The sequence below is a fragment of the Manis pentadactyla genome, chromosome 3 (genome assembly GCF_030020395.1).
Source record: "Manis pentadactyla isolate mManPen7 chromosome 3, mManPen7.hap1, whole genome shotgun sequence".
NCBI classification, from domain to species: domain Eukaryota; kingdom Metazoa; phylum Chordata; class Mammalia; order Pholidota; family Manidae; genus Manis; species Manis pentadactyla.
The window spans coordinates 9,106,386-9,131,329 of NC_080021.1; the positions used below are offsets into that span (position 1 = coordinate 9,106,386).

Consider the following 24,944-nt stretch of genomic DNA (forward strand, 5'->3'; position numbering starts at 1 on the left):
ACCATGATATAGAACATTGTCAATCCTTAAAGAGCCCCGCAATTTCTTTTCAAGAATGAAGGTGTTAACCTTTGGATCTTAGACAGATTTCAAATCCAGTAGTTGCATTCTGCCTGTTTTGACTTTACTCAGAAGTAAAGTCATTGAAAAACAGCATAGAATAAAAAATTTCCGATTGCAAGGACCCTTAGAGATCCCCTAAGCCAGTGGTTTTGGTCCTGGGAATGCTGTGTCCAAATGGCAGCCCAAGTATAGGGCACGCAGGACAGTTGAAGTCATCTTTGTAGGCTCCCTCCCTTATTTCTTCTGGTCCTTTTCTTTGGAAATGCCTTTCATAATGATAATTAATCATCACTTCTGTAAACAGCACCAGTGTGCTGCTGAGGGCCCAGCATATAGCAGCTGTTCCATGAATATTTGCTAAATGGATCAATGCAGTGGTTACACAATGTGGAACCACCTCCGGTCCCATAGAACATAGTTTGAAAACATTGCTCTAATTGTGCAGACAAGAGAAAATGATGTGAGAAGAAAACTGTCAGAAGTCAGGTGGCTACAAAGTGGCAGAGCCACGACTTGGAGCCAGGACATCTTATCAAAAACACTCAGTCCAGGGCCTCACTGGGATTTATGGCTAAGCGGCTGAGTGCTGTACTGTCCACCCAGGCCCTGCTTTGTGTTACAGAAGAAAGTTGTTTAAAAAGTCAGATTCCTGCACCTCACCACAGGTGTACTGAATTCCCAATCTCTGAGAGTGGGACCCAGGAGTTTCTGCTCACAATAATTCTGGAGTCAGCCTTGTGCACACTGAGGCTTGCAAAGTAGACTCTAAAGAGTCCCTTGTCTGGCTCTAGGAGGCAACTGGAGACTCAGACAACTGTGATCATTCTGCCTGGGGCCAGACTGAAGAACCACTGACCTGGGGGGTTACCTATAGAGAGTCATCTGCTTGAATGAACTTTTCATTCCCTAATCAGTTACCGACAATCACCATGTGCTTGGGAATCTGTCCTTGTGCTTCTTTTCATTTTCCACAACATCCCCAGGGGACCTCATGCACACCTGGTCTCTACCACCACCTGTTGCCTGTGAATCTTGCTAGTGAACCCAGGCAGGTCTGAAAATATAGTGCCCTCTGGCTGTGTGGCTTTCTAAAACAGGGCTTCAGACTCTCGCCACTCCTCCCTCAAGAGGTGGGGTCTAGATCCCCACCCTAACGTCTGCACAGGCTGGTAACCACTCGAACACTGTCCAAGAGAATGCTGTTATTTTGGAGGTCAGGTCATAAAAGGCATGCAGCTCCCATGTGGTTCTCCTGGGATGCTCCCCCTCAGAATCTTTCTCCATGTTTCAAGAAGCCCAAATCACATGGTAGATATGTTCTGTTGGACAGAACCTGCTGCATCCAGTCTCTGGTCAACCCATCCCCGAGCTGTTTTTACCCAGGCAGAGACAAGCCCTCCCTGCTGGGTTCTACCCCAATTCCTGACCCACGATCATAATGCAGAAGCTGTTGTTTTCTGCCTCTAACCATAATAAACTGCAACTGAATATCCCACAGAAAGCCCAAATGTGACATATGTAAATGGTACTCATCTCTTTCTCCTTCCTATTTTGAAGATGGCCACCATCCAGCCACTGCCAATTAGGGTTGCACATGGGTTGCAGAGAACAAAAATCTCACTATGGAAACTTAAAGATTGGGGCTGAGTATTGTTACATATTTTCTCTCACACAACAAGAGATTGGGGGTAAGACGCTGCCTGCAAGGATGCCACCACTCAGCGATGCCTTCATGGATCAGATTTTTCTACCACTTCATCCGACTGTTCTCATGTCGGTCTTGCCATTAAAGACAGCTGCTGCCTCTCCAGAATTTACATGTGTGTGGGTTTTATACACGTGATTCTGTTGTAAGAAAAAGTAGAAGATGGATATTGGGAAAGGGTGTATCCAACAGTGTCATTACCTGATTGGCTGTCAAAACGGGAATATAAGCCTTCCCCTCTTTTCGTTGCCCTGGCCAGTCATCGATGTGCCCTATTTTACCTCCTCTGAAACTCATCTGCCTCTGCCCAGGCTTCTGCTCCTCCCTCAGGTCAAACCCCTGACACTTCTCACATTACTGGAATGATCCGTCTCATTTCTCCAGCCCGGACACCCGCCTCCCAGCCTCTGCAGGCTGCCCCAGTGGTCTGGCCAGCATGCAAATGTCCACACCGTCCACCATGTGAAATCTCCCGGAGCTCCCTACCGTCAGAGCACAGCCCAGGCTGCCCCACCTGGCTCATGGGGAGGGCTCTGCGTGACTGGACAGGCTCCCGGACCCTGCGCACTGCACCACCATGATCGCTCACCTCTCTCACCTTGAAACACCTGGAGACCTTACCCCGAAAGCCACTTTCTGTTGCAGGAGGTAAATGAACACCCTAAATGATCTGACTCCTCCAGCCTAAAAAAGGTAAAAAATCAATCGGTTCAGGTCATGGGGTTCTTAATACAAAACAGAACAAGAAAACCAACTGTTACTTATGTTAAGAATTGTGATCCTAATCTGTGTTTTCTCTTACATGCACTTCTACCTCTGTCAGAATATTTGTCTCCAGTAGGGCCAGACAGCCTCCAAACCAACCACCTCCATGTGGGTGAAAGCCCTTAATCTCCTCTCAGCGCACAATACAAAAAAGGGAAATATATTAAACGGAAAAAAAACAGTCACAAAAAATAAAATGCTAGAGGGGGGCCATGGAGAGCATATGACCATTAGTTGACCTGACAGCTGTCAGCGTAATCAGAAGCTCCACCCCGCCCCTCAAAGCTCCTGTCCCTGGCAAGTGCACTGTGGCCCGTTCCCACAGGGGGAGCCATTTCAAGGACACGGCCTTGAGAGAATAATGTGTGCTGAGCCTGTCTGGACCCTGTTAAGGCCTCTCTAAACTTAGGATCCTGGCGGGTAGATGTGGCCATCTCATCTTGTGGCAGCCAGACACAAGCCTCATTAATAAGTTCCCTTGCTTATTATACCTGCCACCTACCCATCTAAAGTGGCCTGTCTCTCTGTGGTCTTTCCTTTGTGTAACTCCAGGGGAAAAATATGTTCCCAGCCCAGGGCAAATTACATTTGAAGCTGAAATCAGTCAAAGGGAGAGATAAAGTGGGAGAAACCTGTTCATTGCTTACAAGCAGTCACCGACTTCTGCTTGCCCGTGTCTCTCAGGACCTGGCTGCAAAATAAGGGACCCCACCAAACATCTCCCGGTCCAGATATACCCTCACTCCCCCAACCCTTGTACTCACCTATTGATATGGCCTACTTCTCTCCACACCTTGGAAACACCTATTGATATGGAGATGCACTAAGGCCAGGTGAGAGATTCTGGAAATAGCTGTTTTTACCCATACTTGCTCTCTATGTACAGGGGCCAGTTTGGATTTTACCCAATAAACTCTTGAGGTTGCAAACCCACAGCCTCTGAGACCTCACTAGACCCACCTGTCAGCCTATCATGGCACTGCTCCAAATGTGAAGTGACCAGCAACTTTCAGGCCCCTGCAAAACCATTGGTCTGGAGGACAGGAACTGTGTTGCGTCCACCTCCATGCCCTCAGCACTCAGCACTGTATCTGGCACATAGTAGGTGCTCAATAATTTTTGAGGAATGAGTAATTGCAACTTTCGCTAGGTGGTTTCTATCTAGTTGAAATATACTATAACATGCAAATAAGCTACGAATGTACAAAGGAGTAAGATTCTAAGAAAGACTCAGTAGGACTTCCTAAGGCTGCACAGGGGTAAGGGTGCATTTACGTGAGGCAGCTTTTCTGCTCTAAGAAAGTGCACACATGACAGCGCTGGGCAGGGCACTGACGTCTATATTCAGAGCCTTGTGGTGTGTTTTCTAGAAAAACCAGCAATGTGTGCAGCACACAGGTAGGACAGGCATAGCAGACACTCTATTAAAATAATTTAATGCTTTTGTTCCCTACATGTTCCCATTTTCCCCATTTCAAGCCTGAAGTCTGGCCCTAGATATTTCTTTGCCTCAAGAACTTTTACCTAAGGGAAAATTTGAAGTTGGGCTCCTTTGAAATCCAGTTTAAATCCAACTACATAGGAAAAGGAGAGAGGAGTCTACTTTTGAGAACACCAGGGCAGAAACTGACCAAAAGGATTTCTGAGGTCAGAGGTCAGCTGGAGCTGCCTAGCAAGGGAGCTACCAGTCGAGGGTGTCAACCGGAAGAAGGGAGAGCAAGGAGGTTGAGTGTCCTTCATGTAGGGAGTTGAATTAGTGTCCTCCAAAATTCACAATCCCCAGGATCCTCAGAAAGTGATCTTATTTGGAAACAGGGTTTTGCACATGTAATAGTTCAACAAATTAACATAAGGTCATACTGGTTTAGGGTGGGCCCTAACTCCATGACTGGTATCCTGATAAGAGAAGACAAAGACTCACAGACACACAGAGCCATGTGAAGATGGAGGCAGGGATCAAAGTGATACCTCCAGAAGCCAAGGCAGGCCAAGGATTGCCAGGATACCAGAAGCTGGGAGAAGCATGGAACAGATTCTCTCTGAGCTTCCAAAAGGATCCAATCCTGCTGAAAACCCTGATTTTAGACTTCTGGCCTCTTGAACCCTGACAAAATACATTTGTTTTTGGCCACCTTGTTTGCAGTAATTTGTTACAGCAGCTTTAGGAAGCTAACACATCAAGGAAGGCTGAACCCCAGGACAAGGATATAAAGAAGCCACGGTCCTTTATGGGTCCTGCAGCCTACAACAGTGAAGGCTCTGCTGTTACTGTGAGGATCACTGAGAAGCAAAGTTCCCTCATAATGGGCCCCACATTAGACCTCTGGATCTTTGCACAACCTCAGGGTTTGAGGAGCCCCCGTAATGGCTGTTAGTGAATTTTCATCATCCTGGCAAGATGGAGATCTGTTGATTTCAAGGATATAACATGTAATTTAACCAGAGTTTCCGGGCTGACTCATATTTGTTATATATAGTTTGTAAAGAAGAATACTGTAAGAAAACAAGTGAAAAAACATACATTGGGACTATACCAAGGGGGATCTAAATTGCTCGGTTTGGATTTACTTCCTTAGACAATGGGAGCCATTGAAGTTTTAAGGGTTTTAAGCTTGGGAGTGTCTTGGGGGAAGGGAGGAGGGGCTTCAGGAAAAAGAATTTGATGATAGTTGTTATCATGTATCAGGTGTCTCTCTGTAAGTAACAGAACCATGATGTTAAGTGGCTTAAACAAGAGAATTGTATTGACTTTTACAATAGAAAGTCCATAGGCATCAGGTACAGTGTGATCAGGGCACTGGAGCTACTTTGCTTCTGTTTGGCTTCCCTTAGGAGCACAAGGTGTTTCATATCCAGTTGGAAATAAAGAGATGCTTCCCAAGGCTTACTCTTGAGAACTTCTTTCCTAGAGAACCCAAGCATATTTCTCTTTAGCTTACTGACCTACATAAGGATTAAATGTACTTATTCCTGAGCCTAATTATGGCAAAGAGATCAGGATGGTCATGATCAGCCAACCTTGATCAGCTGCCTTAGCACGGATGTTGGGTCTAATATCTGTGAGCAGTGTATAGTATATGGTCCTGCTTGGTAGTTCTACTGACTCAATTGCCCTCAAGACTCTCAGGGCTGGCAGGAGGCTGAAGAGCCATGTGTCTTACATTCCCTGTAGTGTGAAATCTGTACGGCTCTCCTTTGACATGTTTACTCCTGAGGTGGGCACTTGCTGCCTGGGCAGCCTACACATAGTCGGCTGGTGGCCCATGACCCATGAGGTCTGCCAGTCAGATTCCCACCCTCGGAAAACTAAAATCTGGAATGGATGAACAGTGGGAGTGCAGCTGCAAGGGCCGTTTCCACAGTCGCCATGATGTAGAGGGGCTGGGGCCACAAACACACAGAAAACTGTTAGGGCCGCCCCCAGGATTTACCAGGGAAAGCCAACGGGCTGGGAGAGAAAGGGGCAGAGAGGAGGAGAGGAGAGGCCCAGAGCCAGAGCCCTAGGGAAGGGCTGTCTTCCTTCCAGCTGCGCACCCCCAGCTTCAGTCTATACATACCTACATTACCTCTTTTTATCTAAGTTGGGTCCCAAGACTCTTAGGTAAAACACTGCTTAAAACACAGACTGCCACGTGCCGGCAGCTCTGACAAGCAAGGCAGCCCTTTCTTTTTCTGCCCAGTCACCCACATGGCATCAGAATCCATTAGGATCTTTCCATTCGGATACATAGTTGGATGTGCCCAAAAAGGGGGAGGGGAAGGATGAAATCAATTTCCTTCACCATTATTACTGAGAGCTTTGCTGCTGCTCTGAAATCAGGAGGGGGTGAGAAGGAGAACTAAATCAATGTCAATAAACAGTTCCTGAGAGAACGTTGGTTCTTGGCTTCAAAGCAGAGCACCTGGATGATCTAGGGCCACTTACTTGCCCAATCTGATCCTCTCTAACCCTACTAGGTTGTAATAGTATACTTTGAACTATTACAGCATTTTCTATTTCACAAAGTGCTTTCCTGTATATTATTTATTTGATCTGTGCAGTAAACACTTATTAATTCATTCGGGAACTGTTTACTGAGCATCTACCATGTTACTGGTGTGAGATGGGCACTGCAGTCATCAGGGAGCAAAACACGATGCATTTCTCTGTCCACAGAAAGCTGAGTCAAACTAGAAGGCAAAAGCCACCAACTATATAATCACACAGAGCGACACGGCACTGCAAGCACTTGTCCCTGTGAGGCCAGTAGGAGGACCACTCACGTATTGTGGACAAAGACTTGGACCGGGATGAGGAGGCAAGCCACACCTCCAGGTGTTGAATGTGAGTACTTGTTAGAAGGTTCCCCTAGCTGGAAGATGCTGTCGCTGGACGGAACCTTGGTCGATGCTCCTAGGAAACATCTCTGCTCCCCTAAAGCATTTTGGGTAATGCCCTGGGGAATGCTAAGCGCAGTGAATGAGATGACTCATTTCTTAGAAAAAGCAAAGCCCACAGCGTGCTTCCAGGTAGGCCAAACGGCTCACCCCACCCCACTAGAATTGAAGCAAAATTCAGCGGGGCTTGGGGGGCAAGAGCAGATCATGAAACACCCAAAGCTTTTCTCTCAACTCATGGAGGGCAGGAAACTCAGCCAGGTGGCAGGCTTCACATGCAGCTCGGCAGGACTCCTTGGGGGATTCTTGCAGACCCACCTTCTTTGTTTTAGCTTTCTCCCCACCTTACTCTTGCTCTTCGCACTATGTCTCTATTTCTCTCAGCCTTCCCCTTCTAGTGGTGAATTTCCTCCTTCTCTCCCCTCCCTCTCCTTCTAAATCCACTTCTGTTCTATTACTTTCTTCTCTGAATAGCTCTCCTTTTCTCCCCAGACCCCAGAAGTCTTCCCCAACACTGTCTCCCCATTCCCTGGGGCAGGCCACCTCCATGAAGTGGGCAGGATTTGACACTGGAGAACACCATCCACACAACTTTTATTGAGCATTTACTATGCGCTAAGTGCAGTTTCAAGGGCTCCCCATGTATGCGTTCACTTGATCCTCACTACAACCTCATGGGATGCACAGCGATTAGGCTGGTTTTCACAGATGAGGAATCTGAGGCACAGGGCTAAATCAGCTTAGGAATTCTGTACGTAGCCCAGGATCGTACATTCAGTGAGTGGCAGTGCAGGATTTGAACCAAGAAGTCTGATGCGGCTGACCTGCATCTGAAGCATCCCTGAGAAAGGATGGTCTCCAGAGCTCTCCCGTCCCACTGCGACAGGAATGACTGGCGCGATGGCAGCTGGAATAACTGACCCCTAGGCCAAGCTGTGCCTCTTTCCTCCTAGCATTCCAAAAAAAGGTTGCAAAAGAGTTAAAGCCCCAGTAAGGGGATAAAAACTGTATAACCAGAATTTTTTTTATGCCTCTAAAATCCTATGCAGCATTTAGCTTCTACAATCGGCAGTCTGCCACGGAGCAAGACGTCTCCACTGCCCCCCACTTCCCTCCAAGGAGACTGGGCAAACACCCCTGCAAACCTAACCCCAAAGGGGATTCCGCTTCGGAAGCCCCAGCCCCAGGCCGCCTTGGGGTCGGCCCCGGCCTGAGGTGCCGCTGCCGGGCGCTCCCCCTGCTCCGGCCCGCGTTGCAGCCTCTGCGTGTGTAAGGGAGAAACGGAGGCGGGCAGGCGAGCCGGGGCTGGGGCCGGGCCGCGGGGGCCGCTCGGCGGCTCCACACCGGGCCCGGGCTCGGGCCTCTCCGGCGCCCCGGCCCCGCCCCTCCCCTCCCCCTCCCTGTCCCACCTCGAGTCCCGCGCCCTGAGAGGACGCCGGTGGCTGTGCCCAGTCGCCAGTAGGGGGGCCGGCCCCTTCCCGCTACGGTATTCCGGGCCCAGGCTCTTCAGGGGCCCGACACGTCCTCTCGGTGCGCGCCCGCCGCCTCCCCCCTGAGGCTGGTCCCACCGGACCCGGGCCGCTGTCCCCTGGCCTGGCCGGCTGGTGGGCAGCGGCGACGTTGGCGCGAATACCGCCGGGCTGTGCCCGCAGAGCCCCTCTGGGGCGGCCATCCGGTCCCCGCGCAGCCTCCGCCGAGCCCGCGGCGGCCCACGTGACCCCGGGGCTCCGAATTCCGCCCGCAGGCGCCGGGCGCGGGTGGGGGCGCGGCGGGGGGGGAACGCGGGGCCCGGGGGGCGGGCGCTGGGCGGAGGAAGGGGCGGGCCGCGGCCGCCCCGGCGCCCGCCCCGCCCCGGCGGGCCCCGCTCCCGGCTGGGCCGCCCGCCCCGCCTCACGCTGCGCCCGGGGGAAGGTGTTCCCGAGGCCGCTCCCACCCTCAGCCCGCCTCCCGCGCTCCCCGCTCCAGCCCCCGCCGGCGGAGCTCCACTATGCCAGACAGTTTCGACACTTTGCAAAGACAAAGAGCAGAACGAGGAGGAAGGGGAGGACGGAGCGCAAGGCGAGAAAGAGGGAGGAGGAGGGGGCGATGCGAGCTTCGCAGCGGGCAGCGCTCGGAACAGCGGCCCGCCTTTGACCCCCCGACCCCTCTCCCCGCAGAGCCGGGAACTCCCCCGTGTCTCCAGCCGCGGTGAGTGAGCGCGCCGCGCCGAGCGCTGCCCGGGGGCGCGGGGGCTGCGTCCGCCGGAGTTGGGGCTCGGGCAGTTCCTAGTGGAGGGGTGATTGCCCGTGCCCGGGAGAAGTGGCGGCGAGGGCTCGAGCAAGGTGTGACAGTGGCGGCGGGACCGATGAGCCTGGGCGCTGGGGGAAGACACATGCAGGGCTACCCTGCCCTCGACGCGGCGTCCCTGGGGTCTTTGGGAGAGGAAGGAGGTCGAGGAGGAGGCTTGGGCTCGGGGATCTTCAGCCGGTACTGGGAGAGCTTCTGAGAGCCAAGCGGGCAGCCTACGCCGGGGCAGCAGTCCCCGGGACGGCCCCAGTGACACTGCACCCAGCGCCAGGCTGGCATCTCCAGGGGCCGGGACCGCCAGAGGGCGGAGCGACCAGCGGGGCCGCGGGTGGGATGATATCCCCGCGGGACTGCTGGTCTCCGGCGTTTGGTAGCGAAGTCGGGGCCGCGGGGAAACCGGTCAAGCGGCGGTGGGACGGTATCCGGATGGAGCCTCCAAATCCGCTGCGAGCAGGCGCAGATCCGGGAAGCGGCCATCGCCCGCGGGGACGCCGCCGGCCCACGTTGCTCCGGAGACGTTGGAGAAGTTGGCGCCCGGGACGTGCAGCTGGACGCAGCGTGGTGCGCGGGAGGCACTGGGGTGGGCGAAGGAGTGCGTGGCGGGGGTGGTGCTGGTGGCAACTCGAAGTCCGCCCAACCCCGTTAGGCGCCGCAGCTGCCGAGAAATAATCTGACAAAAAGTTAGCAACTTGTGTGCTTCTCTCTGGTGTGTGATCTGCGCGGGGCAGGGGCTGCTCCCCGGGAGAGCGCAGAGGCGGGCAGAGAGGACACGGATGGAGCGCCTGAATGCGAGCTGGATTCGGAGTTGGGACGGTGGCGCAACTTTCGGCCGGTGCTTCGACTAAGCGTGCGTGTTTGAGCGTGACCTTGCAGGAGGAAGCGCGGCTGAACTTGAGAAGGGGTTGAGGTTGCGTCGGGGCTGGGCACATATAACGCCCGAGCGCGCCTTCGCCTCAACTCGCGGCCGGGGCCGGGGGAAGCGTGTGCGGATTGTCTGGACTCTGTTGACGGCCGGAGCCCTGGGTCTCTCCTCCCTGCTCTCGGAGGATCCCAGCCAGCGCCCGCCACGCGCCGGGCTTGGTGGAGCGCTCGGCTGGCGGACACGTGCGGGCCCAGAAGTGCGCGAGTGGCTGGGGGCAGGGCGAGTCACTGCGTCTCGCGGCTCAGGGTGTCCCGCAGAGGGAGACAGACAGCCTTGACCCCAAGGGCAGCGGCCTCACCCCGTGGCCCCATTAGGCAAGTGCCTGGCTTTCACTTATCCGCTTCCAGGGTCCCCTCGCCGCCTCCAGCTCATCACCGTACAGGTCTTCCTGCCGCTCGGATTTGCTGCAGGAGTTTCCCAGGGAGACAGCGAGGGCGCACCCCTCTCTGCGGCTGAGTGAGTGTGTGCGCGTGCAGGGAGAAAGAGATAAGGATGGAACGAGGTTGTTCAGCCGTCGCCCCCGCGCCTGGCACACAGGAGGCACTAGCGCTGCTGGAAAAGGCCTCCGCTATGGAAGGCGGGGGCCGGGACGTCCCCTTCTCTCCTCCCCATTTCCAGTGTTGAGTTCACATTCATCCACCTAGCCAAGCCTTTTCGGCTTCCAGACGCACCTTGAGCTCCCACTACGTGCGGGGCTGAAACCGGGCTGTTGCTCTCAGAGGCTGCGGGTGGCGCCGCCTAGTTTTCCTCCCCACGGGCGGCGGGAGAGCGCCCCGGAGGTTCGGAAAAGGCAAAGAACACTGCCCCCTGCCGGTCGCTCGGGAAACTGCCGCTGGCTCCAAGGTTGGGTAGGGGCGCCCGCGCACTCCTCACCCAGCCTTTCCGCACCTCCCCTTCCTGCCCCCAATCAGCAGGGCCTGGCCATTTCCTGAAATCTCGTGGTTGGCTGAACGGGCAGACCCGAGTTCACCACTCCATAACCCCTGCCTCTGCCCATATCCGGGTTCGGAATTGGGGGTGATTCTAGTCACCCGTCGTCCTGTCCCGGACTGGCCATGAGACTTTTTGAAGTCTTGGTTTCCGTTATCTGTAAAATGGCATCATTACTACTACCTTCAAACGTGTTGCACGGAATAAATATGACGTCATTGTGTGAATGTATACGTGTGAATGTGTACATACATACCTTCACACACTATATATGTAGGTACACATGTATATGCATATATGAATGTGTATCTGCCTTGACTTTAAGTTGGTGGGGAGGAATGTCATCATTTCAAAAAACTTATTTTTGCTAAATTAATAAATGAGCAAGTAGGGGGCCCCTTCCCCACCTTTGAGCAATCCCGCCCGAGCCTGGAAAGGTGCTGCCCCTGCGATTTGCTAGGCCTGCGTGTGCTGTCTAGGTTTTACCACCGGGGCAGGGGCCAGGGCCTGGGCCTGGCGGCACAGGGTCCTCCCCCTGTCCTCCCCTGCTGGCAGGCCCCAGCACCCGCCTGGAGCACCCGGCTCAGAGAGAAAAACAGGAAATGTTGCCAGAAATGAGGCAGAGGGATGTTAGGGGTGTTATTCAGCTCCTGCGGCCACAGCTAGCAGGCCAAACCTAACTTCTGAGTGGCGTTCTTGCTGACCTCTTAGGGTTGTGGGTTCCCCAGCATCCCTCTTGAAGTCAGGGACAGGCACAGAATTGGCAGTTGGGAGGTCCCTCACTTAGGGTTGGGTCTGGCAGTGAGGGGGTCCTTGGAGGTTCTGGGGCCTCAGGGATGCGTGGGGCTTTGGGTCAGGTGGGCCTCTGCCTCCTCTCTCTACCAAGCAGCCCCCCACCCCCAGGCCAGGACATCACTTGGAGGCAAGCAGTGGGCAGTCCCTCAGACAGGGGCCTCTTTGAATCTCCTGGTCAGTTAACCTTGCTTGAGTCTGTTGAGTCAGGCTGCTGACTCGTTATGTTTGGACAGAGCTTTATGAGATCTAAACCATAACCCTCTTCCTAGGCCCCCTCCCACAGCGCAAAAAACAACCAAGAAAGTGAAAAATAAAATCCACCAGTCACCTTTTTATCCTGCTTCCCAGTGAAACCTCTAAGCACACGTGCACGCACATGGACGCACGCCATAGGCGGATGGAGGAGCTCACCTAATCACAAAAAATTTTGAGTAAGGCTTCCGTAGGTTCTGCTCGGTATGGAGCTTGTGGGGAGCCTTCAGCACCACCTCACACACCCGAGGATCTGAGAGCTCTCTTACGCTCTCATTTGGACAGAGGAGTCCAACCGTGGGCCCTACTGAGAACCTCAGATCTGGTCCCAGGGCCAGTGCTCAATTGCTTTGCAGTTTGGCACCCAAGCTGTTTCAGGTTCTGGGTCTCAGTTTCACTCTTTGTAAAATGAGAGGCTTTGAGTTCTGCTGACCTTGTCTGGGGGCCTCTAAAGCCCTTTTTTATGAAGACGGCCCACACCTCATTCATTCTCAGAAGTCTCTGGGCATCCCTGGCATCAGACAGCCCTGGCCACCCTGTCCCAATGGCACCCCGCCCCTCTCCCTCACCGGGCATGGCAGGCCTCCGGAGCCCGCCCTCACCTGGCTGTCATTCTGTAGCACGGCTCAGCACTGGACATTGAGAGAGAGCCTGAGGTCTGCAGCCAGGCAGGACTGAGGGGACATCTGTGCAGAATCCCAGATGATGCACATTGCCAGTATGAACCACAGTAACCTCACCAGGACCAACTCGGTTCCCACTTCAAGAGCTGAAAGTATTCTTCACAATCATTGTGCTCAGTTATTTCATTTTAATGGGAAAATAAGGAAGCCCAGAGGGGAAGTCACAGGGACCATGGGGTGACAGAGCTCATCTAGAGGCTGGCTGGCCTCAGACTCCAAACAGGTTAGCCCTCGGTGCTCTCCCTTCCCCAAAGCCACACTCTTTTCCAAGTCTTTCTTTCTTTATTGGAAACCAGCACACCCTTGGAAAGCCTAGGGTTTACATTTCTTTGGGTTTTGTTGTTGGCTGGACTGTTTTTCAGTTGAACCAATATTTATTAGGAACTTGTTATGTTCCAGGCACCAGGCAAGGTGCTGAAAATACAGGGAGTGAAGAGCATGTGGTCAGTCCTTGCCCCTTGCCCCCCAGAGATCACAATGTGGCAGGGAGGTTGGTGGGGACACAGAGACGTAAGCTGCAGTGTGGTTTATGCTTGAGCGGATATATGCATGAGCTGCGGGGGAGGGCTGGAGCAGAGAAGGAAACGGTTTCCTCTGCTTTGTGGGACCCGTAGATCGATTCACTGGGGGGGACAGAGCCTGAATACGTTGGGGAAGTCCTAGATGTGAGTCAGACTGCAGGAGAGCAAATGTATTGACTTGAATGTGTAGAACTGAGATGTAGTTAACATGGTGCATGCCCTGTGTGCACGAGAAAGATAAAGCAAAGTAAAATAACATAACAGATTGGCCATAGTTCTGTTCTGCATGGTTCTGCAGGGGTGAGGGAACTGGGCATTTGAGAGGCTGAGGTCTGCAGCCAGGCAGGGCTGAGGGGACATCTGTGCAGAATCCCGGATGATGCACATTGCCAGTATGAACCACAGTAACCTCATCAGGACCAACTTGGTTCCCACTTTAAGAGCTGGAAGTGTTCTTCACAATCATTGTGCTCAGTTATTGAGCCCAGCCTCCATATCCGGTAGTAAGTACTGATCTCTGCTTCGCGTCTGTGTGATTCATCACTGCCACTCAGCCAGAGTGCTAGTCCCTGAACTGTGACCTTCCAAGGTTGGTGGCTTGTAAGATAGAGAGCGGCCGCTTTGCTTTTGCTTTAAGAAAATAAAATCCAATGCTTTATCTTTAATCCTTTTCCTTACATCTTGTCTCAGATTTAAATAGCTGATTTTTGAGAGTAGGGGTAAAAGGCATGGCAAGCTTGAGTGTGGGGAAAGTGTGCCAGCTGTCAAGAGCAGGCTGCCAGGGTCTAGCTGTGGGAGCTCAGGCAGGCCCTGCACCCTGAAGGCCAGAGTGGAGATACAGGTGGGTGACCCCCAGGATTGAATGAGGTCCTGCATGGGAGAGTACCCCATGTGGGGTTGGGCTCCCTATATCCTAGGTAAGAGACTGTGTGCAAGAGGGTTACAAGAAGAAGTATTGCTAAGGCACGGCACTGGAACAGAGCAGGTGGGCAATAGAAGACTTGGCTGAAGCGGGAGAGTTCTGGAAAGCTCCTGGGAAAACACTTGAAATATAAAGAGCAAGCCTGCATGGCTGGGTTGAAGTAAAAGCGGGCTTTTCTTATCCCCTCTGGTTGGTTACAGTAGAAGCCCCTTTTTCCCTAGGGCATGACCCAGAGGATTACCAGGAGCAGGGACACCTGGGGTGGGGAAGGTGAACTGTCCAGGTGGTCAACACCCTGAGCCTGTCTTGGGTAGCCTGGCTGTTTCGGCAATGGTTGCAACAGGTGTCAAAGTTGAAGACACCTGGGTGCGCTCAGTCTAGTGTGTTTAACCCTGGGAGAAGTGATAGAGAAGGGGATCTGGTGTCAGGGTATTTCCTACAGGCTCAGGGGGACCACTGGCCTAGGACTCAAGAACTCCTAGGTCCTGGTCCTGATCCCATTTCACCTGCTCCTGGCCAGGGACCTTGGGTGTGTCACTTCACCTCTTTGAGTCTCCGTTTCCTCAACTAATAGATGGCAATACAGATTTCCCACTTTGCCAAGGGTGGGTTGAGAGGCTCCCACGGGATGAGGCATGTGGATAATGCCTTGTTGATAATAATCTGAGTAGCATCTACTTTTTATTAAGTGTTTTGTATATGCTCAGTACAGTGGCAGGTATTTTAAAATTGAGTCATTCTGGGTTCCAGTAGGGAACAGGCACTCTCAAATTGAGTGGAGAGTTTAATAAAAGGAGTGCTTACTGAGCTGGGAGCAGCATTTAGGGAATTCACCCAGGGATGTAGCACTATCTGGATCCAGTTACCATACTCCCCCCCCGAAGAAGAGGAAAAGGGAGGGATGGGCTAGGGGAATCATTAGAGTGTGGCAGTAGGAGCTCATAGAAGCCTCTAGAATAGCCTCCCTCCATAACCTGGCAGGGAGGAGCTAGCAGGATAAACTCTGCCACCTTACTGTGCCCTGCCTGCTCTCCACAAACCCTGTGCCATCAAGAGCTGAGCCCAATCTAGCAGTCAGAGGCCAAGGAGGTCCTTGTGGCAGTCTCTCAGGGACAGGAAGGGGTGAGCCAGTGAAGAGCAGGCCTAGGGGGTGATCTTGCACACATGCGTCATCTCATCTCACTTGGTTTTCTGCAGGAGCCAGAGGGGTAGGTGGCCACAGGATTCCCAAAGGACAGAGGAGAAGGTGGAGGCACATTTTAACCCCCTGGGCTCTGTCCCCACTAGCAAAATAAAAGCATCAAATGTAATGTTATTTTTATTAAGACTCGTCTAAGTTTTTCAGTACGATCTTCCTGAGAAGCAGAATAGCCTAAGGATTAAGGATTCAGTCCAACATTATCACTTATTATCAGTGTTATTTGACTTTTCCATGTCTCAGTTTACTCATTTGTTGTGGGGATGATACTTCGTAGAGTTGATGTGAAAAATGAATGAGCGTCCCTCGGCAAATGTTAGCTTTTCTTCCTGAGAGGGTCGAGTTTCAGGCATGTTAGCTGAAGGTGCTTGTACTCTATCTATCATGTTCTTTAGGCCTGTTCAGTATTCAGATAATTCAAATAATACTATTTGAATATTCTTACGTTAAAATATTTTTTTTCCCCAAAATCACGTGGGGATGTTTGAATCATTTCTTTGGAATGTGTGTGTGTGTGTGTGTGTGTTTTCTCTAAGATACATAAAAGCTATCTAACCAGGTCTGATTGATTCTGAGCCTTTAAGAGAATATAAAATGCAAGTTAAAAATTACAGTAATTCAGAAAACTTGAGAAGAAAAGAACATGAGTTCCAAATTACTTGGCACAACTAAAAAAGGGATTGCAAATGACTTTTAGAAGGTCCACGTTTGGGTCTACAAAGAAAATAATCTCTGAATTCACCAGAAACCTTTAAAAAAAAAAAGTCAAATCCCAATAGATATCATTGTAATAGATTTTGCCACATTAAAAAAATATCTGTTTGAATCTACATTGACTAACAGACTGGAGTGGCTAAAAATTCCCTTCATGAATATTTACTTAGCAGAGGGTTCTTAAGAAAAACCCAAACCCCCCCCAAAAAAAACAACCAAAGCAAACCTAGCTAGTACCCCAACTGAAAGGGTGGAATGACTCCAAAATACTGTTTCATGCTCAAAAAGTCTAAAAACAACTCTCCATGAAAGACAAAAATCCATCTAATTGGGCATTTACCTTTTCAGAAATACAAGGCTCAGTGGAAAGAAAAGAAAAGAGAAAAAAAAAAAAAGCCCACAAACCTCTCTCCTTGGAAGACTACACTGGAGCCTAAAATAGGCCCCTGAATTTGCTGGGCCAAGTACCGAGGGACTACACTCTCTCTCCCTGACAAGTACTGTTGCTGTGATCTCCTCTGAGAGCTCTCCGTGGTGGGAGAGCAAAATCACCTCAAGCCCCGATCTCTGCCTACAGCCATTGGCATCTGCAGCCCCGACCCTATTTGGACCTCAGGTCAGCTCCCCTGTGTGCTGTGCTGGGGTTGGGTCCTCCCCATGGGGCAGGTAAGGTGACTTAGGTCATGTTGTCTCGCACACAGATCTGCCGAGTGTCTGAAATTACCATCGGGGGAGTGGGCACACCTGGGGAAGGAGGCCCCCACTTCCAATGGCCCAGCAGCCACAGCATGTATCTTCTTCCTCCCGTGCTCCAGAGACCCCACCACCCACCCTTCCCACCAGAAACCGTACTAATGAGGAGGCTGAAGCTCAGCTGACCTGGCTGACATGGGGCCTTGTGCTTGGGAGACAGCAGATCCAGGCCTCTGACCCTGCAGGAGTCACCTCCCTCTGTGCTGGCCCCCCGGGACTTACCAACTGCACTTCAGCCCGAGCTCCCTCCATCCGCTGGGCTGAGTATGAGAACAGTGGCGATGGAGCGTCAGTCTAGGCTCAGCATCCTCCATCTAGGGTCAACCTGTGGAGCCGACACTTGATCATCATAACCACATAACAGCACAGCATGGCCCAAGAGAGCCACCACTGACAGCGGATGTAAAATACGTACAATGAACCAGAACCAGAGCCACAACCACACTGCACCAAGGACGAGCTTTAGCATTAGGAAGCCAGAGAGTGCCATGCCAGGGGAGACTTTGGGAGAGGGGCCAGGGTATGGTTCTGCTGGGGAGACCCAGGCAGGCAGATCTTATTGGAACCTCCAGAACAGACCCGTCAACAAATAACTCAGGTCATTAGTTAGGTAATTTCCCCTCTATTTTGTTATTCTGCATGTATATGATTTTTCTCACAACAGGGAATCTTGCTGATCCATCTTTTGGCGGGCTCACTGATGACTGTCAGTGAGCAGTGAGGTCGCTGTGTGCATTCTGCCCTTGAGGAGGAATTCAAAGAATAGAATTTCCATTGATGAATTTCCTAGGAAATCCTGAGAGTTGAAATGTGGAGCCCACATGATAGGTTATCTTGGGCTGGTGAATTAGCGTCTCCATCTGGGCTGGGCCAGAACGCATGCTTTCTCTCACTAGAGTTGGTCATCCATTAATATTAATTCCCTAATCTCTACAACAGCTCTGCAGAGTCACTGTGTACTTTTTCCTAATCCCATTTAATCGGTGTGGAAACTGAAGCTCAGAGAAGTTAAGCCACTTGCCCAAGGTCACATAGCCAGAGAGCGGCAGAGCCAGAATTCATTGACTACTTCATTTCTGCCCAAAGCCCAAGATCTCAGGCACCATATGGTGTAATTCTCAGGTCATCCTGCATCTGAACATTAGGAGCACACAAAGGGTGGGACAGCTTCCCTAAGAGGTGCAAATATGAAACAAATTACCCTGGGTTATCTGCACCCAGCCCCAGCCCATGATGTGCCATCCCACCCAAGGGGCAAAGGAACCCAAGTTCCGTAGCATCCTTTTTGGAAGGAGGTCCTGACTTTCACCACATACTGTTTCCCAAGTCTTTGTCCAGCAGCCTGATCCCTACAAAAGCTGGGGCTCTGAGCCTTTTTTTTTTTTTTCTGATTCACTGTTCGGGACTAGATGGATGGGTTTATTTAGTCGGTGATGGTCTGGCTGGATCTGGCTGGAATCTTTGCTTTGCTCTCCATTTGGATCTCTTCATGCAGACTGCAAGCACACACCCTTTAGTGTGTCAGCAGCAATTGAATTCAGAGAGCCCCGTGGTGCCTGGGGATTGGGCCTGGGATAGACCGAAGGACGGTGAGCCCGCCATGGGGTTGGAGACGGGACCGTGAACAAGAAGGCTTAGTATAGAGCTTGTCACCAGGCATGTAAACTTATGCAGCTCCCTGGACAGGTACTTCTTGGACAACCTGCTTCAAGTAAAATGAATAATAAAAGTCGTTGTTGCAACATTGGAAAATTCCCTTTTAATAACATCTTCACAACGGAGGGAAAGGTTTGCTGTTCTTGTTACTTGCAAACGCTGTTAATCCTACCACCTGGTGGAGAGTTTGATGAATAAAGACCATTGTTCGGGAAACGGATTGGCTGCCACCACCAAGAATATCTTTGTGGGGGGTATTCCTGGTTGTTTTCTGAAGCATAATCCTAAATTTTAAACTTCAGTCTCTTGGCATAAAAGGAAATTAAAACGAGAAGGGGAAATGAGAAGACTGTGCGAGCTGTGCACTACCACCTAATAGAATTTCAAATGAAGAACATGCCTTTCATAATGGTTTGAGGAATTGGTTCCATCATAAGACCTGCTGCTATTTTTCTGTCTCTACCTATAACATGGAACAAACTAAACTAAACACTAATGATCCATGACCTATCGGACTATACAAATTAAACTGATGTCTATACAATTGCAAAACAATTTACGGTCCCTGGAGACAATTTTGAATTTCAGAATACTTGTGCATTGTTAGGAGGCTGCCCCTGGCATGGGGCAAAGGAGATTTCTCTTTTTCTCTGAACATGAGCTGTGGTGTCATAAGCTGTGACCGTTAGGAGGGAGGTGTGTGTGAGTTGACTGAGTGATAACAAACTACAGAGAGAAATGTGCATGAAACAAGAAAGAATTGTAAAATCCTAGCGCCTGCAAAGAGGCTTGGCAGTGCCCTTCTTCTGCCTTCCACCACTCCACGACTTCAGTTATTCATCTACCGACTCATTCACTGATTCACTCAATCATAGTACTGGCTGTGCCACTTGCTAGCTGTGTGACCTTGAGCAAACTGCTTAATCTCTGTGCTTCCATGTCCTCATCTACAAAATGTGGATAATAGTATCTGCCTCCCAGTACTACATGAGCACTAAGTGAGTCAATACTGGTGTTCAGAACAGTGCGCCGTAGAGCGCCCATTCTCAGTACGTGCTTGCTAAGTACGTGCTGTGATCATCATCCTTCAAGTTTAGAAACCCCTTGCTCAGCCTCCTGTGATTGTTTCCTCACTGTGACTTCACCATGTGGTTATCCTCCATCTGCTCGAACAGTGCCAGTGATTGTGAGATCTGTGCCCCACACAGAGCCCTTTGGCCTCTGGACACTTCTCTCTCACACAGAGCTTCCAACCTTGGAGGGCTTCCTGGAGGAGGTGGTAGGGTGGGACTTTCTAGAACTGTCTGAATTTAAGCCTGGGAAAGCTGTCTGGGTTTACAAAGCTGGGCTGTGGCCACTGGACACTAGAAGCAGGTGAGGTGCACCTCAGACTGCAGATATGACATTTTAGAGATCCCCTGCCCTGTATTTCGCAGTTAAGTAGACAGCTCAGAGGCCTGACCTCTGTGATTCCTTAAGTCCATTTGTGGGCAGAGCCAGGGCTGGAAGCAAGCCCACAGTTTAAGGCTACTAGGGCCTGCTTTCACTGCTGGGTTTTCCACCCACCTTGGGCAGCCCATGGTGTCCTGGAGAGCAAGCTCCATGCCCTCCTGCACCCCAGAGCTGCCAGCAACCAGGGTGCCAGCTCTCCTCTACAACCCTGCTGCTCCAAGCCTGTCCTGTTAATGGATTCCTACCGTGTTTACACCGCAGTCCCCCAGAACCACCCCCACTCCCGGCCCCACCCCAGTCTCCCTTAGACCTCCCTCTGAGCAAGCCTGTGTTGGTCTTGGGAATTCTGGAGTCTGTCTGCCCTTTATCCTTCTTCAGTTTCTGTACAGGAAATACCATGTACTGGACATTCTGAACTCGCTGAACCTTCCAAACAGGGCTTTGTGGTCAGTATTTATCAGTATTTTGAGTTGGGAAAACTGAATCTCATTGCAGTTGGCCACTTGACCTAATTCTAGGCTGGGAGCAATCCCTCCCACCACATCATCACCCTTCCTGCTAAAACTGCCATCTGGTGGAAGGTTCTGGGCCCAGGATGTCTGTTCTCCCTGCCTGCTAGCAGGACCACAACTGACCTCCCTTTGCTTTGTTCCTGAGAATCAGATAAGAGACCCAAAGAACAAAGACCCCCCGCTTCACCAAACCGTATTTCAAAGGGTTATAAATAGGAACGTTAACGGTAGCATTCTGGTCACATTCACCATGGACAGACTTTGCATGATGCCAGCCCTGTCCTCTGGCCCAAGGTTTCCTAGTCAATGAAAGTTTTCTTCCCTCCCTTCTTCCCTTCCCTCCCTTTCCTTCCTTCCTTCTTTCTTTCTTCATTCCCTCTTCCCTCATTCACAAAATCTTGTTCAAAGTACATAGTTATGGCGCCTTAGTTAGCCCACGCTTGCCGAGAAAACACACACATGCTTATTTCACAGCTCCTCCCAGATCTGAGCAAGAAGCACAGTTCTGGGCAGACACAGAGAGCAGAACCCACCGAGCCTGGAGACTGCTCGGCTCGCCCGCGTTGCCCTTCTCTGAGGGCACTTTCAGTTTGCCCAGAGGGGCACTTCCCAGGAGGCCATAGTGGCGGACGGGGCAGCGTGGCCAGGGCAAACATGGGCCCACCGTTTGGTAACTGTGGGATTGGGGCAATGGATTTTCATGTGTGAGCCTCAGTTTCCCAACTTGTGCTCTGGAATAAGACTGCCCATCTTTCTGGCTGGAAAATGAGATCAATAAAACAGGAGAGGGTTGGGGAAAGCCCCAGACAACAGATAGTCTTCAAGCTAGAAGATGGGTGGGACCTACAGCCAGGAGGGTGGAGAGAGGTGGTGCCCAGGGGGCCCTGTGGAGGCACCCTGTCATGTTATTGGAGGAAGGAGGGGTCAGAGAGGAAACCTGCAAGGCCCCAGGTTGGTGAGTCCTAAACGACCTGTGTTCTTTCAGTAATGAGGTGTGACCAAGGGTCCTTTCCCTGTGTGCAGAAAGGTATCTGGTCAGACACACAACTGGCCAGGGTTTGCAATGGAGGGGAAGGAGACAGCGGACCGTCTCGAAGCTAGTCCACGTGGGAGCAGTTGTGAGCCATGTTTGGAGTACTTGCTCCAGTGTGAGGAGAACCAGTGACTCCATCTGTCTGGGGCCTGGGGTTTGAGAACTGATTGTGCTTGGTGCCAGTTGGAGATTTCCAGCCTGGGTGCTCAGAGAACTGGGGAGCCGTAGGTGACGACAGAGCCCAGTGCAGAGGGGCACCCTGGTGGGATGTGAGGGGCCAGGATGGCCTTCGAGATCCCAGCTGGGCTGGATGGCAAAGAGAAGGGCTTGTGTTCGTTCTGGACGGCCCTGGCTTTGACACCGTATCTGTCAGTTCCCCTCTGCGTGGCCTTGGGCAGCTGGCCTACCTCTTTCAGAGGCTCAGTTTCTGTATCTGTGAAATGGGGTAAGACCACCATCCTCAGGGAACTTTGTGATGAATGAATGAAACCACGCACACAGTGCTCAGCTGGCCTCTGCAGACTCACGTCACGCCAGCTATTGTTAATCGTAGTGTCTCCCCTGGAAAGGCAGCCAGACCTCAGCATTTAGCCTCTGCCTTCAGAAATCCACTCGTCTGAGCAATCCCACGTGTGGAAGCCCTTTCAGAGACAGGGAGGGCACACGTCCAGAACAGCTTTGCCAACCAAGCATGCACATTAGCTTCCCTCTGGGTTCTGCTGCATTTCACTTTCAGAACCTGCCCTCCCCCGCGCATCCCCAGGCTGCTTCCTCAGTCGCTGGGCTTTGATGGAGGAGGGGCAGCAACACCCTGAGGGGCCCAGCCCTGCTGCCCCGCTCTGCTTCCTCCCGCCCTCCACATCATCGCTGCCATCCTGTATTCGCACACCCAGAATCTCTGCCCCCACCCCGCTCTTGTCACCGAGCCTGGCCAGCACCCTGCTCTAGGCACACTAGCACTTACACCAGACTTTTCTGGGTCATCTCACTGCCAGCTTCTGATGTGCCTTGCATCTTCCTATGTCTAGGTCACTTGTTATCCCCTTTGCAAACTGATCTAACTAGACACTCTCAGCCTTGCTGCCATTCTCCATGGTCATTGTGCTCTGGGCAGGAGTGCAGAGTAAAAGGTCACCCACTTGTCTGTTGACCACCTCCCACTGGGGACAGAGTGATGTGTTTGCCTGCTCGTGTGCCTTGTTTCCTCCCACGCAGCAGGTCCCCCACAGGCTGTACCCAGGAGCGTACTGTGGTCCCTGCCAGGGCAGTGCACGGTGCGTGCTGGGTGCAGGAAGGCTCGGTACTTGCTGAGGTGAAATGAACCGTGTCAGTCCAGGACTTCCCATGGAGCCTGGTTAGGAATCAGTTTACCATTCAGGCTCCAGTCTTTACTATGACCTTGAACAGGTTACCTAATCTCTTCCAGACACCATTTACTCATCTGCAAATGATGCAAATAATAATCACACATCATAGGACCAATGCGAGAATTGCTGAGATTTGAGTACAAAGGGCTTGGCTTGGCAAAGTGCTGGTAAGCATGGTGTCTTACTTAAAAATGGTATCAGCCACTCTTACTACTACTAGTTTTGCTTTATTACTATTACAGCTCTTCCCTTTTGTTTTCCATTCACTTGTTTTTCAGTATAATCCTGCAAGGTAGTTGAAGCACGTACAGTTTTCACTTTACCAGTGAGTAAACTAAGATTCAGAGAAAGGTTGTTTGTCTAAAATCACACAGGCTGACTCGAACTGCTTCTTCTGGTTGGCACATTTAGCAACAGACTACAGTCTTTTGGAACATGACGTGACCACAGGCCTCTGAGAAAAGATTCCTGTGATTCAGAAGTACAGCAATATTATTCTGCCTGGCCCAGTGTTAACAATTATTCAGATGATCACTTTTCGCTTGGAGGGAAAAGCTATGATTTATTAAGCAAACTGGCTGCACTCCTCCAGGCGTGATATAGAGTTTTACTTCTAGGCCCCTGTTCTACCCTGAGAAAAAACAGATTTGAGGACAGAATCTCTCGTGAGATTTATTGTATTATACTGCACAGCAGAAAGGAATGTCAAATGGCACAAGGTGGCTGCACTAAAGGGGCAAAGAAGGGCTGATCTATGGATGCAGAACAGGAGAAGTGAGAACAAAGCCATGATTGTTTGCCTGGAATCTGTCTAATCTGTGTGCCAGCTAGTTGGTGGACATGGCGGTTTCAGCCCGCAGTTCACTGCTGAGGGCCTGGGTGGGGCCTGCTGGCTGCCAGTTGGATGGATAGAAATAAAGGGCAAATAGGATGAGAGGAAGTCAGTGTGGCAGTGGGCAGAGCACTGAGCCTGCCGTCAAAAACCTCTGCCCCTCACTCCGACAGCGCTGTTCTCCAGCCTCAGGATCCATAAACCCACTGCCCTGGACCTCAGTTTCCTTGTTTGCGATCTTGGAGAGTCACATGAGCTTTTTCTGAGCCTCCCTGAAAATGGAGGTTAGCTCTGCTCTTTCCTCCTTGGGCAGCTCATGTGTATGAACACCCTTCACCCATTCTTGGAAGTTTAGTTCTGAATTGGAAGCAGTTGAGGAAAGGCTGGGGAAATGAGTGGAACACAGGAAGCCACAGGACAGCAGGGCATGGGGAGGTGAGTGTGACATGGTGTTCAGACCAGCTTTTCAGGGCCCATGTGCAAAAGCAAAAGGCAGGCTGCTCCCTGGGACCAGCGGGCAAGGTAGTGGGGTAGTCACCTTCTCTCGTTCTTAGTGCCTGAAAGGAAAGGAGCGACACACAGCAGCAATTCACCGGAGAATTCCGCTTTATTAGGGAAAGGTGCTGGGTTATATAGGAAGGGGCATGGGGTGATTGTGGTGTCGCTTCTACGGGGCTGGTGGCTATTGGCTAGGTGCTGGGATTAGGGGGGCGAGGGGTGATTGGGGTTCAGGTGGCACCGGCGGGAACCGAGGACCCGGAAGAGAAGCAGGAGGTTCGCCATCTTATGGGTGGGGGCCCTTCATTCCCCCCTTTCTCCTCTATGGGGTTGTGGGCGTTGCTTTCTCTCTGACTGCTTCCTGCTGAATGGGGGCGGAGAAGGGAGTGAGGGCTTGAGGACCGGGAGGAAAGGGTTGATAGGACTCCGCACAGTAAGGACGAGTAGATGTGGACTTCTTCAGGTTGGAAATCAATGAAGGTTCCCTGTAACCATAGGTCGAGGACTTGTTGATTCTAATGGTGCCAAGAGGATACGGGTGCCAGAAGCCAGGCGTCTGCGGCCATTGTTTCCAGGAACAGTTTCCGGCGGAGAGAGGGGTCCATCTCAGTGTGTGGTGAGGAGGTTACGTGAGGGTGAGGGATCTTCTGTGGCTAAAAGCTGGTAGTTCCTGAGTAAAAGCTGGTTGAAAGTTTGATTAGAGATTTT

General features: G+C 51.6%; 2 protein-coding genes across 5 annotated transcripts in view; one reads left to right on the plus strand and one right to left on the minus strand.

Moving 5' to 3' along the window:
• The first annotated feature begins 6,629 nt into the window (after positions 1–6,629).
• ST3GAL1 (ST3 beta-galactoside alpha-2,3-sialyltransferase 1) overlaps positions 6,630–24,944 on the plus strand; it is a 94,497-nt gene continuing 76,182 nt past the window's right edge. For 3 of the 4 annotated variants that reach the window (XM_057497725.1, XM_036890520.2, XM_057497726.1), the window contains exon 1: positions 8,958–9,097. The gene's annotated coding sequence lies outside the window, so the exon portion shown is untranslated. Of the gene's footprint in view, positions 6,858–8,957; positions 9,098–24,944 lie in introns of those variants that run through there. The other variant, XM_036890521.2, reaches the window with a different exon arrangement.
• On the minus strand, positions 7,486–9,475 carry LOC118915110 (collagen alpha-1(I) chain-like). Its single transcript, XM_036890549.2, has 3 exons — positions 9,381–9,475; positions 8,320–9,321; positions 7,486–7,859 (listed from the first exon to the last, which is right to left on the minus strand). The coding sequence occupies exons 1-3, from the start codon at positions 9,473–9,475 to the stop codon at positions 7,685–7,687; spliced, it is 1,272 nt and encodes a 423-aa protein (XP_036746444.2). The 3' UTR covers positions 7,486–7,684.